The 14,037-nt window shown below is 38.6% G+C and overlaps 3 protein-coding genes across 10 annotated transcripts in view; 1 reads left to right on the top strand and 2 right to left on the bottom strand.

Moving 5' to 3' along the window:
• Positions 1 to 273: 273 nt before the first annotated feature.
• LOC100124067 (anoctamin-5) lies at positions 274 to 7,941 on the bottom strand. Of its 4 annotated transcripts, XM_031932010.2 has the most exons (15): positions 6,743 to 7,941; positions 6,452 to 6,664; positions 6,149 to 6,378; positions 4,233 to 4,409; positions 3,958 to 4,152; positions 3,669 to 3,877; positions 3,434 to 3,572; positions 3,081 to 3,282; positions 2,653 to 2,996; positions 2,344 to 2,583; positions 2,045 to 2,262; positions 1,751 to 1,968; positions 1,436 to 1,677; positions 1,030 to 1,317; positions 282 to 932 (listed from the first exon to the last, which is right to left on the bottom strand). In XM_031932010.2, exons 4-15 carry the CDS (start codon positions 4,344 to 4,346, stop codon positions 711 to 713), a joined length of 2,631 nt encoding a protein of 876 aa, XP_031787870.1. In that variant the 5' UTR covers positions 4,347 to 4,409; positions 6,149 to 6,378; positions 6,452 to 6,664; positions 6,743 to 7,941; the 3' UTR covers positions 282 to 710. The 4 variants fall into 4 exon arrangements, with proteins under 4 accessions (XP_008215745.1, XP_031787870.1, XP_008215747.1 ...); XM_008217523.4 differs by lacking the exons at positions 6,149 to 6,378; positions 6,452 to 6,664; positions 6,743 to 7,941 and adding an exon at positions 4,550 to 4,978 and having other exon boundaries at positions 274 to 932; XM_008217525.4 differs by lacking the exons at positions 6,149 to 6,378; positions 6,452 to 6,664; positions 6,743 to 7,941 and adding an exon at positions 4,550 to 4,978 and having other exon boundaries at positions 4,233 to 4,473.
• LOC100124065 (NHL repeat-containing protein 2) lies at positions 5,101 to 9,501 on the top strand. The gene is made up of 9 exons (XM_001607847.6): positions 5,101 to 5,593; positions 6,251 to 6,417; positions 6,492 to 6,651; positions 6,728 to 7,143; positions 7,223 to 7,452; positions 7,540 to 7,765; positions 7,832 to 8,026; positions 8,108 to 8,224; positions 8,382 to 9,501. Exons 1-9 carry the CDS (start codon positions 5,194 to 5,196, stop codon positions 8,775 to 8,777), a joined length of 2,307 nt encoding a protein of 768 aa, XP_001607897.2. The 5' UTR covers positions 5,101 to 5,193; the 3' UTR covers positions 8,778 to 9,501.
• The window catches only part of LOC100124063 (organic cation transporter protein), a 17,447-nt gene continuing 12,288 nt past the window's right edge, over positions 8,879 to 14,037 (bottom strand). For all 5 annotated transcript variants that reach the window (XM_008217520.4, XM_016988630.3, XM_031932012.2 and 2 more), the window contains exons 6-11: positions 12,293 to 12,461; positions 11,519 to 11,752; positions 10,764 to 10,978; positions 10,202 to 10,383; positions 9,946 to 10,082; positions 8,879 to 9,864 (exon numbers count right to left, since the gene is read on the bottom strand). In XM_008217520.4, the coding sequence (XP_008215742.1) occupies positions 9,783 to 9,864; positions 9,946 to 10,082; positions 10,202 to 10,383; positions 10,764 to 10,978; positions 11,519 to 11,752; positions 12,293 to 12,461 (1,019 nt within the window). In that variant the 3' untranslated portion in view covers positions 8,879 to 9,782. The remainder of the gene's footprint in view (positions 9,865 to 9,945; positions 10,083 to 10,201; positions 10,384 to 10,763; positions 10,979 to 11,518; positions 11,753 to 12,292; positions 12,462 to 14,037) is intronic.

The raw sequence follows: 14,037 nt of genomic DNA, 5'->3' as shown, positions 1-14,037 counted from the left end.
TTCTCGCTTTGTCTACGGTGATTTTCTTACATTTGCGAATGGTTCAGTCTTCCGTTCACTGGTATTCATCCGTGCGAGAATATTATGGTAAATTTTAATAACATTTCTACTTTTTTAAATACACATTTTGTAATCAAAACAAAATTGTAAGTAACCTTAAGACACACATTGAAATAAAACTAGGTCTACTTTATGAAAAAATGTTATCTTCGGAACAAAAACTAAATCCGGCTTAGAATAAATCATTATCATTAAAACGAAGAAGTAAAAATATATTTTTAATTACAAATTTATTTTGTATATCATTAAATATTGTATTAATACATAAAATGAATTAAAAATTTATTCATTTAATGATCAATGACAGTAATAAATAGAAAATATGTATAAATCTCGAATGACTAAGTATGATATTTGTTCAAATAACTATAATAAAAATTTCAGATCAATATTGTAAATAAACTACAATTTCCAATTTAATCAGGTACGAGAAATTTAAAAACATTTAAAGAGTTGTAAAACTGCTCTTTAACAATAATAAATACTATTGATTGATCTATAATGTCAAAGTTCCAAAAAGCAGAAATAAAGTCTGCATAACATTTAGATACTGTTAAACAGTAAATGAGATTATCTTAAACCAATATGAAGAGTTGAGGCAGTCAAAACTTTCATAATTTATCTGAAAGGCACTTCTGTATTATGAAATACTATAAATCCTCAGAAAATTCCGAAGAGTGAGTGTTTCTTTTTCTAAGACTTCCAGTACTTAAGAGCTGATCATCAGTTAATTTACTTTTAGCCCTTTCAGCTTCACTCTTGATTATCAGTTCTTCTGTTAGGAAAGTTTCTCTTTTAATTTGGTCCCTTAGCTTTCGCGGTTTATCCGACAGACACCACTGCACAGCCATTGTAAACAATCCTACAGCATTCTGAAATATTTTTCAAAAGTATAAAACATCAATAACACTGAAAAAATAGGCAAAATATATTTTACACTCTTTAAAAAAACAAAATTAATTTTATTACCTGAAAAACTACGACGAAAGCTAATCTAGCAGCGAGAATATGCCAGTATATCGATGGTCTTTTGTAAGGCAATTCAAAATGATCAGGAGGATTCCTATACTCCGCGTAGCGGCATGTAGTTACATTTTCAAAGGAACTAAATAAAGGTGCTGTACCATTAGCAAAATCTTTTGTATCAAAAAGCGCAAGACTATGATTTAAAAAACCAATATCTGTTCTATCAGGACTAACTACGGTCATGTACACTAAGCGAGGTATATATGTTGAGGAAAATGCGATGATGAACCCCTGAAAATAAGTACAGAAGAACTATGTTATTAACTACGGGGTACAAACTATTTAATTACATTGATTTAACATCTTTATCACTACGAATACAATGTTAATAATTTTCTACTTTACTTACGTTCGTTGTGACGGAAATACGAGCCAACGCGTCTAGAATTCGTCCCCAAATTCCAATGTCACGAGCCCGTCGTGGTACTGGCCTACGATAATGTCTTAAAAATTTTGTAGCATCCAAACGCATTTCGAATATATTATTCGCCAAGGCAAAAAATGGTGCTAACGGGAAGGCCACAACAAACAACGTTATAAATCCAAACTGTATCACCATTTCTAAATACTCATCATACAATCCTCTAGCACCTTAAAATAAAAAAATTAAAATTACACATAGAGACCAATTCAATGCCTTTTTTATAAGTATGAATTAACTTACTCCAATCCAAAAGTTTTAAGTCTCGTATCCATTGACTACGAGGAACTATAGGGTCTTTTTGCTTAAGACCTGTGTGGATACGAAATAGTGCCCAGTATTTATATAAAATCGGCAAAAACATTTCCATTACCGTGTACACTGCCTGCTTTCCGACCATAATAATGACTAGCTGTATGGACAATTCCATTAAACATCCGCCTGGTGCACACTCTTCTTGTCTAAGACAATATTCAATCAATACATTATTTGATTTGATGTATATTTACTCATAAAGACATCAGTAATTTATCTTACCTAAACCCAAGTATTTTATTGTATTTTTTAGGATACCCAACAAATTTTCCTTTCAAAAAGGCAACATAAAATATCGAAGCATAGTAGTTGATAAATTGGAATAAGTAAACTTTGAGAGTCAAACTATCATCAAATTCTGCCTGCGTTCTTAATAACTCCATTTCCGTCAAATAAACGGCAAGCCAATCATAAATGTAATTCAATACTAAAATACACACCTAAAAGCAACAATTGTATAACTCAATGAGACTAAAAAAACGAATTGTATCATTCTAGAAATACAAAGCATTTATGTTTACCAAATTAATCCCTGCTGCAATAGCTGGTATAGCGAAAGTCTTGTAACTAGCAGAATCCACTTCTCTACCAAAAAGTGATGTTGAAGTAATGCTTGCCATTCGATATAAAACCACCGCGAAAACAGCCGCAAGTGCTAAAGCTGTTAAAAGCAAGACAACCGAGAAGCTGAAGAACGTCGCTGGTACGCGCACCTTCCAGAAGCTTACGTGTGGCTCTTTCTCTCTTGTTACAGGATTCAGCTAAAATATCAGTAAATCAACATTATTTTCTGCTTAAGCAGGTTTATCGTAAAATAATGATTATATTACCTTCTGTTTGACTTTGAAGAGTTTTGCATTGGCAAGGGCATGTAAATACTGTGGTCGCGAATGGTCAGCAGTTCTATCCCAACCAACTACTCCCCAGCGATAACTTAATTCTGCTGCTCTTCTCTTCCACAGCTCAAGATAAAAAACTGCCCAAACCGACATGAAAGCAGCAAAATAAACCATGGCAGGATTGTCAAATAAATACGTTACACGTGTTAATAAACAAGTTTCACTTAATCTCCAAAAATCACAGGTTTTGTCGCATTGCGGACACATAATAGTTTCTTTAGCCCAAGTGCCACATGCATCTTCAGCCAATTGATTTGAATTCATACCTATCAGTCCTATAAACATAAATCAAGTTAAACGTTAATCAGGTGAACAATGAAATTTTTATTTACATACATAATTATAAAAAATGATCTTACCATAGAAAAAACATAAAAGACCAGCTATACTTGCTGGAATAAGCATGTAAGTATAAAATCCAAGCCATGCAAAGTACATGGCAAAATTGATTCCAAAATACTCTCTTATTGTGTCTAATGGTTGTAGTTTAACCCATTTCTTTGTGTCACCCCATTCTTCGTACAGTAAAGCTCTTGTACTTCCTTTTTGTTTAATGGTACCCTAAATAAATAATGGATAATCATTACAAAATTTGACTAATTCTTTCTTTTGAAATTTAACTGATGTTTGTTTTTTAAGTTGTTAAACTTATTTAAAAATGAACAATGAACCAACAATCTATCTCTATTGTAATAACAAACAAAAAGCTTACATCATGCAATGGATATGCAGCAGAATATACACCTGCAGCCAGTAAACGTTGTATGCCTTCACATTGTCTTTCCAAAATAAAATCAACAACCATCACGCGAATATGGGTGGGAAAAAAATTCTTGTCCTTGGTATCGAATCTTTGTTTATGGAGTTTATTGTAAATAAAAAGTGTTTAACTATTTACTAGTACTATCTATGGCATGCATACCTAACAGAATCAGTGTTATACTTACAAATAATCTTTATCTCTAGAATATTCAGCTGCCAACTTATACTCTGTTGGTGGGAACTTTGTAGGATCCAATTGTGCGAAACTAAATAATTTGATAAACCATGACTTTGCATCGTCGAACAAGTCTGTTTCCTCTACAATATTCTCATCAGGCAGTGGTTTTATTGGCATTCTAAGTTTCATAATTTCACAGAATCTGCATAAGACTTCCTACAAAAAAAAAATTCAAGGTTATTGCTAGATCAAAATGGACCTTGAAAATCATTTGATTTTATGTTAAGAACAATTACTTCAGAAGCATAAATTTTAACAAAACATAGCTGACGATTTTGCTCGTATTCTAAATGCAGTCCTTGGTCCAATAAACTTCTCTCAAATGCTTCTCTTTTCTGGGCTTGCACAGAATTGCCATTATCGACATAAGCCAAAACAAAATCAACTCCCTCTGCACTATTATTCTGAGATTCATTTACAACATTGGTTTCCTGCAATTGAAAAGTCATTGAAAGTTAAGTATAAAAAGTCTTTTTAATAGCTTTGTACATTAGTAGAATAGAGCACTTACTGTTTGTGAAGGATAATTATCCTGTTCCATAGAAATTATCCTTTGACTCATGTCTAATGGTACATTGTCATCAGCATTATAATCAGATCTGTTTCCATTGCTCATCAGTTCCATTTTTGCAGCTTATTGGAAGAAAATAAATGTGGAAATTTTTCTTACTTCAACTCTCAAAAATATCTGTAAAAGGAATAATATTCGTCTCTATGAGTCATTTCCAAGGAATGTGGTTTTTATGACAGAGCTGAAATCAGCAACCACAAATAAATGCTCATATCTAGCACAATTATTGATCAGCACAAACTTTAAAGTTTACTAACCTATTTTGCCAACACTTTGCGAAGACGATTAATAATTAATCGTCTACAGACCGCGCAAAAGTTGATACAGTAGCTCATAAAAAACAATCTATATACTAACATAAGAATAAGGTTTGACTAGAACTCCGGTAACTTTCGCTCCTATAATGCTCACATAATTTTGTAAATAAAGCTTGTCAAAAACTGCTCTCGTGAATAAATAAAAAACCACGCGCACCACTGCAGAAATTCAAAATTTTATCCGCACTGTTCGTATATATACACTAATAATAAGGATTATCCAAATCGAATCAACTTCCAGACAGTTCAGCCTCCATCTCTTCGCGCCGACGCCAGCTCCAAAAATACACCGCGGCGGACACGCAACAGCTGGTCGCGCGCTTCGCTCCGCCTGATGGCAATTAACGCGCGGCCTAGTAAAAATCTGATTCACGCATATCCTATATATCTATATACATACTTGAAATCCATATATAGATATACGCAACCAAAAATACACAGCGGAGCGAGAGTCGGCAAGGTAGAAATCTACCCGTGCAAATCTTCCTAATTTTTTCAACAACAATAAATACGCATTATATACGCGCGAATGAAGCGCGGGCCGCGCCGCCGACTATGTTACCGCCGGCGGTTACGTCTTGCGAATGACAATTATGCCGTGCGTCGGCCTCCGCAGCGCGTTTTTTACGAAGAGCCTCGCGTCATTACTTTATTCGGCTACGCGACGAGTAGTGAGGTCGAGCATCGTCAATCTAAACTTGACAACGCCGCCGCGACGCGATTTTCACAAATCATCGGCGAGTCACTTTGGCTTTGGAGATCGCGCGAACCTCGCGAATCACTACTTCGAACATCTTCGTCGTTTCGCGGAAAGATCGAAAAACATGAACGTCCAGAGCGTCGTCGAGGATCTCACGCAAACCTGTGTCGTGCTTCGCACTGTTCTACGCTCTTCCAAAGACGAGAAGGAAAAGGAGGAGATCGTCTTGAAGCACATCAAGGCTTACGCGGACTCTGGAGTTCAAGTCAACGATTTTGCCAAAGGTGTGTGCATGCACCTGCATACATTTGATTTTTCGTTTGTTTTGCTGGTGTAGGAAGTACTCAGTAGTAATGCAGTGTGCATTCGGTTGAAAATTAACTTATTGTTTTATTTGTAGGTCAGTAATCATTGTTTATTGCAAAAAGATGTCAGGCTCTAGAGGCAAGAAGCGTAGTCGAGATGAAGCTCTTAAAAGTGCTTCGACATCTCAGAAAGAGAGTCCCACTAAAAAAGATAACCAAGCTCTAACGGAAGAAGAGCGAAAAGAGTACGCTGATTTCTTAGAGACTAAGAAAAACTTAGAAGCAGAGTTGTCAGCTTTGAAAGAAAACTCAGAGCAACAGGATTCTATGAAAGAAATAATGGATTTGCTTCATGAATATAACGATATTAAGGATGCAACACAAGTAGTGTTAGGTGCACTGGCTAATATGCGAGGAGTGACAGTTGTTAGTTTACACGAAGAATTTGATCTACCTCTGAAGGACGAATGAATGATGCGCTTTTGCTTTTGAATTTGATTAGTTAGACTTAGTAAATTATTATTATTTTCTTACTGTTTAGTATTCAATAAATAAGCTTTTCTAATCTTAGTTTTTGTTATTCTCATGGAAAGTTTCCTGTATTCAAAGTCAACAATCTATCGTTTGTATCCATAGGTTTAGAGTGGTTCAATGTCTCGGAAAGCTTGTCAATGTACAAACACCTTGCTGGTAAAATTGTAGTTCTAGATTTCTTCACATACTGCTGCATTAATTGCATGCATATCCTACCAGATCTAGAAGCTCTAGAGAAAAGATTTACTATTCAAGATGGCCTTGTTGTTGTTAGTATACTAATTATATTTTTCATCTACTTACATTTATGATCATGATGGTATTAATAGATGATAATGTTTAGGTCGGTGTACATAGTGCCAAATTTGCCAATGAACGAGATTCCAGCAAAATTTTATCCGCAGTTCAAAGGTATAACATAGGACATCCTGTTGTGAATGATGCTAAGCTCTCTATGTGGCGGGACATTGGTATTGTTTGCTGGCCAAGCTTGGTTGTCTTGGGTATGTTAATACCCTATAAAATTAAAGTATTAGTATTATTGTAAAACAAAATAAAACCAACAAAATTAAATTTTAGGTCCCAAGGGACAACCTCTTTTCGTCTTGCTAGGAGAAGGACATAGGGAAGATCTCTTTTTATACACAAAAATTGCCTTGAAATATTTTAAGTCTTTGAAGCAAATTTCGAATGATAGCATTCCACTAAAACTTGCTCAGCATATTTTACCCATGAATAAAGGCAGTTTACTGTTTCCTGGAAAAATTCATTCATTTAAAACAGATGCTGGTGAAAAGTTGGTTGTCTCTGATACAGGCAACAACAGAATTTTAATTATGGGAAAGGATGGCAAAGTTGAACACGTTGTTGGTGGATATTCTCCTGGTTTCAAAGATGGAGATTTTGAAACAGCCCGATTCAATGCACCACAGGGTGTTTGTGTACTTAAGGATGATGTCTTTGTTGCAGACAATGAAAATCATGCTATTAGAAAAGTAAGTGAATCAAATCATAAATGATGTTAAGTTCTATCCAATAAGTCATATTATATACCATATTTCATTTAATTATTAGATAAATTTAAAAACAAAAACGGTAATCAGCATTGCTGGGACTGGATCCCAAGGACGTGATTACACTGGAGGCAAGATAGGAAAAGAACAAGAATTATCATCCCCATGGGATGTTGCTATTTACCAACACGAGCAAAAGGGAGAAACTGTGCCAGTTCTTTTAATAGCCATTGCTGGTTCACATCAGATTTGGGCTCTATTTTTGGAAGATACTATATGGTGGAAAAATAAGTAAGAACTGTACATTTGTGTAATAAGCAAAATATTGTATTTTAAATATAGCTATGAAAATATATATCTATTTACTTAATAATTTAGGCAATGCAAAGCAGGAACGTGTTGTAACATAGTTGGAAATGGAAAAGAAGCCAACAGGAATAATACTTATCCACATGCTGCCAGCTTAGCACAACCTTCAGGACTTGCAGTATCTCAGGAATTAAAATCAGTTTTCTTTGCTGATAGTGAAAGTAGTACAGTGAGAAGAGTTTGCCTTGATGATGGAAAAGTTTTTGCTGTTTGTGGAGCTGACAATGATCCATCGGTAAGATGAATAATTTTCTATTGCAGATCATTGACAGTCGAATGCATAACCATCATATCATTTTAGAATTTGCACTGTTTCGGCGATCAAGACGGCAAAAAATACTCGGCGAAACTACAGCATCCGCTAGGAGTAGCATGGAATAAATTCGATCAAATGGTTTATATTGCTGATACCTACAATCACAAAATAAAAAAGACAGACAGTGAGGGTAACTGTGTGACAGTTTGTGGTGAGGGAAAACCATCAAAAAACAGTATTGTAGGTTTCTTTAGTATGAAAAATTTGTTAAAAGCTGTACAGAGCACAGACCAACCTTCAGTCAAGAATGTTCTCTTTCAGTTCAACGAGCCGTCAGGATTAGCAGTAAGTCAGAATGGAGATATTTTGTACATTGCAGATACGAACAATCATTCCATCAAGACCCTCGACTTGAAGGACATTCAAAAAATCGATGTGGTAAATAATTTAAACTTAACTTGCAATTCATGGTGAAGGTAAAAATGGTGGCTCCAGTTTTTTTTTTATTTATACCAACTTAACGAATACTATGCTACTAACGATTGCTTTTTTCTTGAAACACGCGAACTTATTCAAAAATGCTACTTTGTTACAGCTTCCTGTCGTTCTTCCGGCTGAAGCTTGGAACAGAGGAGATCACACATTCAACTTTAAAGTTGCTGTTAGTACAAACGAAGCAAATCTATCCTTGACGTTCAATCCCACGTTCAACGATGATTTGAAATTGAACGCCGAAGCACCGCAAAAGTGGTCTTTAAATTTACCGTCCATCGATTGGAATGCCTCGCAATCTAACGGCGATCTTTCCACGCCACTGTCGATAAAGATACCTCCAGGTAACGAGGAAAAACAGATGCACATTATGCTGGACGTAATGACGTGTAGAGCCACGGAATGCATCCCTAAGAAGTTATCCGTTGTTTACACTATTGTTAGAGATGCTGCTGCGCCAGCAACAGTTGTTGAGAAGAAAGAGCTAAATATTAGATAGTTTAAGCTTGAAACATTTTAATCTGAAGTCGCGGTCGGATCTTATTAAATGAACAAAAATACAATATTATCTTGAAAAGATAGAAAAAAATGGCTAACTTATTTCATAACTTACTTTGTGTGGTTTTATTAAATTATAATTGTACAAATTAAAAAAATAATATTATTCGGAAATGTTAAACATCCTTAACGCATTTGTTGAAATGATTTGAATTTGAAAAATTTCAAATTTTATTAAAAAACATTTAACAAATTTAACTTTATCTCATAATCCTTACAGAGTAAGCATAGGGCGTCGAATGCATAAAATTGCGATTAATCCGTTTTGTGGTATTTCCTCTGCAGACATCCAAACGACATCATCTAATAATTAGCCTAAGGTTACTTTCATGTTGTTTTCTCAGTCTTTGATGCAGGAAGAAATACGGTGGATACATTTTCGACGTAGTATTATTACGATTGTAAACTTATATAAAGACAGTATACTTTAGTTTTCCTTTGCAAGTTAGCAGTAACCGCTTTACGGCAAGACAATATAAAGCAAGTATGTCATAAAGAATGTACCTCGTTGTGCGTTAAATTGAACAGTATTGAGTTATTTTTTCAGATTTCTTTCTATAATAAACTCACTTTGACTAACTTGCAACGTACGCCTCTAACTTAATAAACTAATAGTTACCTTCTGATAAATACAAATGATAAAGGTATAAACTGCTCGTACTGTACTTCGACTTAATATTTTCATCAGAAATAAATTGTGCGTTCTTTATCAAAAGAAACGGTTCAGGAATTGATACACATATATTGTGAATTTGCAATCCCGAACCGTCAAGGTCCACTTCTCGTACACTATCTAAAGACGTGCACGACTTCGAATGTAATTGTCAAAAATACCATCGAAAAACTTGGCTGCAAAACTCAGTCAATTAGCAAAACAGGTCGTATAAATTATCTGATCAAACTAAAAAGGAATTTTAGACACGCTTTCAGCGGTTCGATTTCAACCTCACGCGTTCACGTCATTCGCATTTTTCGTATTTTTTATATCGCTTATATCCAAGCCATTCTTGTGAACTTTGGCTGGCTTCCTGAAACGTAAAAGTATCATAATTTAACAAACTTGCATCGAGCAAATGAACCAAGTGTAAAAACAAAACGCATATACTAACATTCCAAAAGCCTCGCTGTCCTGTATAGTCTCGGGCAGCTTCTTGTTGAGAGTCTCGGGCAGCAGTAGCGACAGCGAGCCTCCCAGCAGCGAGCAGAAGCCAAAGATGACGAACGGCAGTGGTGCCCAATAATATCCCTGAAGGAAGAGGGGCAAAAAACCAGTAAATAACACAGCGAGTCGTTATGGATTAGCGTTGGTTTACGCGCTCGGCAGTAGAATTGTACGAAAGAAAAAAACTCGTAGATGATCCGTACCAAGTAGTTGATGTAGGGAGCGATGACTCCGCCCACTCGAGCAAATGTCGAACTTGCTCCGAGACCGACGTTCCTGATGACCGTGGGAAACTGTTCAGCGGTGAAGACATAGATTGTACCGTACGACGAGGTGATGGCCAATTTCGCGATCATCGCGAACGTCACCTTCAGCCAAACCATTTCTGCGAGAAGAATTTTTTAAATTAATTTTATAACAAACACGTACAGACGTCGACTTTATGTAGAGAAAAGACTAGGCCTAATTACAAGAGCGTATAGAGCGCAAAATCGAGAGTCCAATAACTCAGCAATTATTTTAATTTCACATAGCCGCGAGTGATTACATCCCATGCTCGTAATCACTCGCGCGCACTTAGAGACTAGTGCTTGAAATTGAGTCGTCCCTTTTTTCCCCAATAGCTGCTCGCGTAAACAGAAAATGCGTCTATAAATAAAGCGTGTGTGTGTGGATTTAAAATTGTAAAAGGATCGGGAAAGTGCTCTGGCCGATAACTATAGCTGGTAGTAGTAGTGGCAGTAGTAGTAGTAGTAGTAGACTGACCGGTCGGTATAAATAACATCGCAATGAGGGCCAGACCGGACGCTATCATGCATCCGCATAAAATCACTTTCCTGCCCCAGCGATTGAGCGTGAAAATAAGAAAGGTGTAAGCCGGTATCTCGACGAGACCCAATATGACGAAATTCGTGTAATCGTTGCCGCCGAGGGTCGAGGAGTTCCAGGAGAGTCCATAATACGTGCCGCTGTTTACGAGCCTGCAACAGAAAGGAAAAATCGTTAAGCGTTTCTTTTTCTCTCCCTCGTCTCTAAAGGGTTCGTAATACAGACAGTCGCGATCACGCGGAGGGAGAGTAATTTCAATAACGATAATTGGGGATCGCCCGTTGGCCGCAGCGGAGTAGGTAAAACAAGAACGAGGACACGCCTTCATTAGGGATCGAGAGAGAGAGAGAGAGAGAGAGAGAGAGAGAGAGAGAGAGAGAGAGAGAGAGAGAGAGAGAGAGAGAGAGAGAGGATAGCATCGCAGGAGAGGAGAGACGAGGCAATTTGTACGATAAATAGAGGAGGCTGAGGTATTTAGCTCCGCTGGAAGTGAGGATGAGAGTGGAGGAAAATCGTGTACATACACGGACGGCCGAGTTAAGTGCTCCGCGTGCATCAGCGTCATTTTTCTTTTGTCTTGTAATTATGCGCATAGCAGCCTGATGGGGTCGGCTGTACTTTTTTTCGTAAACAGCTATACACGCGGCAATAATTTTCGTAGAATATCGTACAAACTAGATGAAAACGCTCACCAATTGAAGAATAACAAGAGACTCTTTCTCCTGAGGTTGGGGTAGCGGAAGAGGTCGAACAAGGAGGGCTTCTTGCTGTCGGGTGTGCTGTCGCTGTTGGATTCGTCGAGGAGCCTCTCGAGGGTCGACTCGGGGATCTCGACGCCGTTTTCCCGCGAAGCTTTCTGCAGCAGCTCCATCGCCTCCTTGTTGCGGTTCTTCGTCAGCAGCCAACGAGCCGATTCAGGGATGAACCTGAAATCGTTCGCGCGTCGTATAACGGTACATCTATGCGCTTTTTTTCTCTCGATAGTGTCTACGGAAACTACTTTGCGTCTCTCGGTATGAGGTGCGAAATTTCGCAGGAGAATTGAGAAATGTGTGCATATGCGTTTGTCCGAACGCTGCCAATGGATTTTACGATCCAGACTGCATTAGAGCTAGTCCATTAGCTTCGGAGTTTCATCACAGTTCATCATCATCGTAAGTAGTCGTAGCGAGGAATAAGAGAGAAGCTCGAAACCTGTTGTGGATAACGAGTAGCTCTCCTACTGATCACGATGATAGTCAAATATTTCCTCGGAGTAACGACTTTTACAAAGACATCAAACGAATCACCCGAATAATTCGATTCCTAAAAGTCTTCTTCTCTTCGTGTGCACACATCGTCGGCCAATATTGACTCAAGGCAGTGCGCGTTTGCTCGAAAAATCGCCGCGACGTCGGCAAACAGAGTTATCTTCTAAACGACAAGATATACATCTTTGAAGAATTCAGCATAACGATGATACTCACCACCAGTAGAGAAGAAACGCTACGCTGGGCACTGTGAGAGCCAGCTGCAGCATCCTCCAATCCGTGATGTAATAGGCGAAGCCGGCTATCATAATGTAGCCGGCGGTGAAGAACAGTTGACACCCGACACCGGCTATGAGACGCTTCTGCGGTCCCACCATCTCCAGGGCTGTGTTCGTAGGAATTCGTTTGTAATATTAGTATGCCATTGGGGTTGGGGAAAAAAACTAGTCTGGATGTACTCGGAATTTATCTACTGGTAGGTGGACGATTTCTGCATCATTTTTTGCGGATTTTTACCAAAGTTTCATCAAAACGTATTCAAAGCCTGCAGTTCTACCCCTTTACAATCGTATCCCTCTTTCTCTCTCTCTCCTATCATACCTCCGCAAGTTCTTATACATCGATAAATGTTATAAAACCTCTCTTCGTTCTGAATTTAGCTCCCCGCAAACTTCCTTTCTCGGTGCACTCATACTCGGGCAAAAAGCGTCCCTCCAGCAACAGCGGCAGCATCGCACGAAAGCGCAAAACGACGAGCGCGAAACAAGACAACGAATAAGAGAGCGCGCGGGGTTGCGAAAAAGCGCTCGGCGAACAGTAAAACTCCTGTGTCGGCATTCGCGCAGGCTCTCTCTCTCTCTCCACTTCGGTGGAGAGAGGATGCGCTGCACGAGCAAGAGAGAGAGAGAGAGAGAGAGAGAGAGAGAAAACGCCAAGAGCTACACACAGGGAGAAGAGATCTCTCCGGCGAGTTCTGCCAGGTAAAAATCGCGCCGGGGCCAACGGCCCCGGTGTCGAGAGGAGAGAAGCTCGGATATAGGCATATATGCACAAAGGCGTTCGACGAGCCCTCCTCCTCCTCCTTCTTCTTCTTCTTCTTCTCAGCGCGGTTCGCTCTCGGTTACACAGAAACTCGAGTTTTCTCAATTCTTTCTTTTTAATAATTCACCACACATACGCGCATTGATAATTTCGCCGGCTTATCGCGATTTGCGAGAATTACACAAAGGCAAAATATAGCTCTAGGGCAGAAGATTACGGCTCGGAATAGCATTACCGGACGCGGCAATCGGAAGTCGCGCGTGCGACGCGATGCGGCGACACGAGCCCTTCATTAGCTTCGAGAGAGAGAGAGAGAGAGAGAGAGAGACGAGTCTCTCGGTTTTTACTTTTACTTTTCCCGCGGCGCGCGCGCGAGAGAGATAAGATCACGGACGATCGTTAAATTATCTCACCGATACACGGCTTTTTCCGAGAGGATGACGACGAGCCAATAGAGAGAGAGAGAGAGAGAGAGAGAGAGAGAGAGAGAGAAGGAAATTACAGTTTTGAAAATATACGCGTAATGCCGCTGCTGTGGAGTTTTCGTTTGGAAATTATATCGCTTCGAGATGGAAAGTGATTACGCGAAATGTGTATAACGACGAGTTGTTGTTTGTTAAGCGGCTTGTAAACTGTGTTCTCGTTGTTGCTCTTTTAATTTTGTCGCATAGATTTTCAGTCAACTCGAACTCACAGTCACTATAGTCGATGAGTTTCTAATACACGGGGCTGAGTAGACTTTATTACTCGAGTCGTAAACGCAACAGTCCCTTCGCGCGGTAAATACAAAGACTAGAAAACATTACGAGACTGCCTGGAAAATTGTCTGCGGCGATAAAAGTTAACGGGAAAAGGCCTGAAAAGGCGCCTGGTTCAAAGGTCTCCCCTGATTTAACAGACGATCATTCGAAGTATGGGCA

The sequence above is a fragment of the Nasonia vitripennis genome, chromosome 5 (assembly GCF_009193385.2).
Source record: "Nasonia vitripennis strain AsymCx chromosome 5, Nvit_psr_1.1, whole genome shotgun sequence".
NCBI classification, from domain to species: domain Eukaryota; kingdom Metazoa; phylum Arthropoda; class Insecta; order Hymenoptera; family Pteromalidae; genus Nasonia; species Nasonia vitripennis.
The sequence above is the reverse complement of the archived record's forward strand: the minus strand, read 5'-3'. Positions and strand labels throughout refer to the sequence as shown.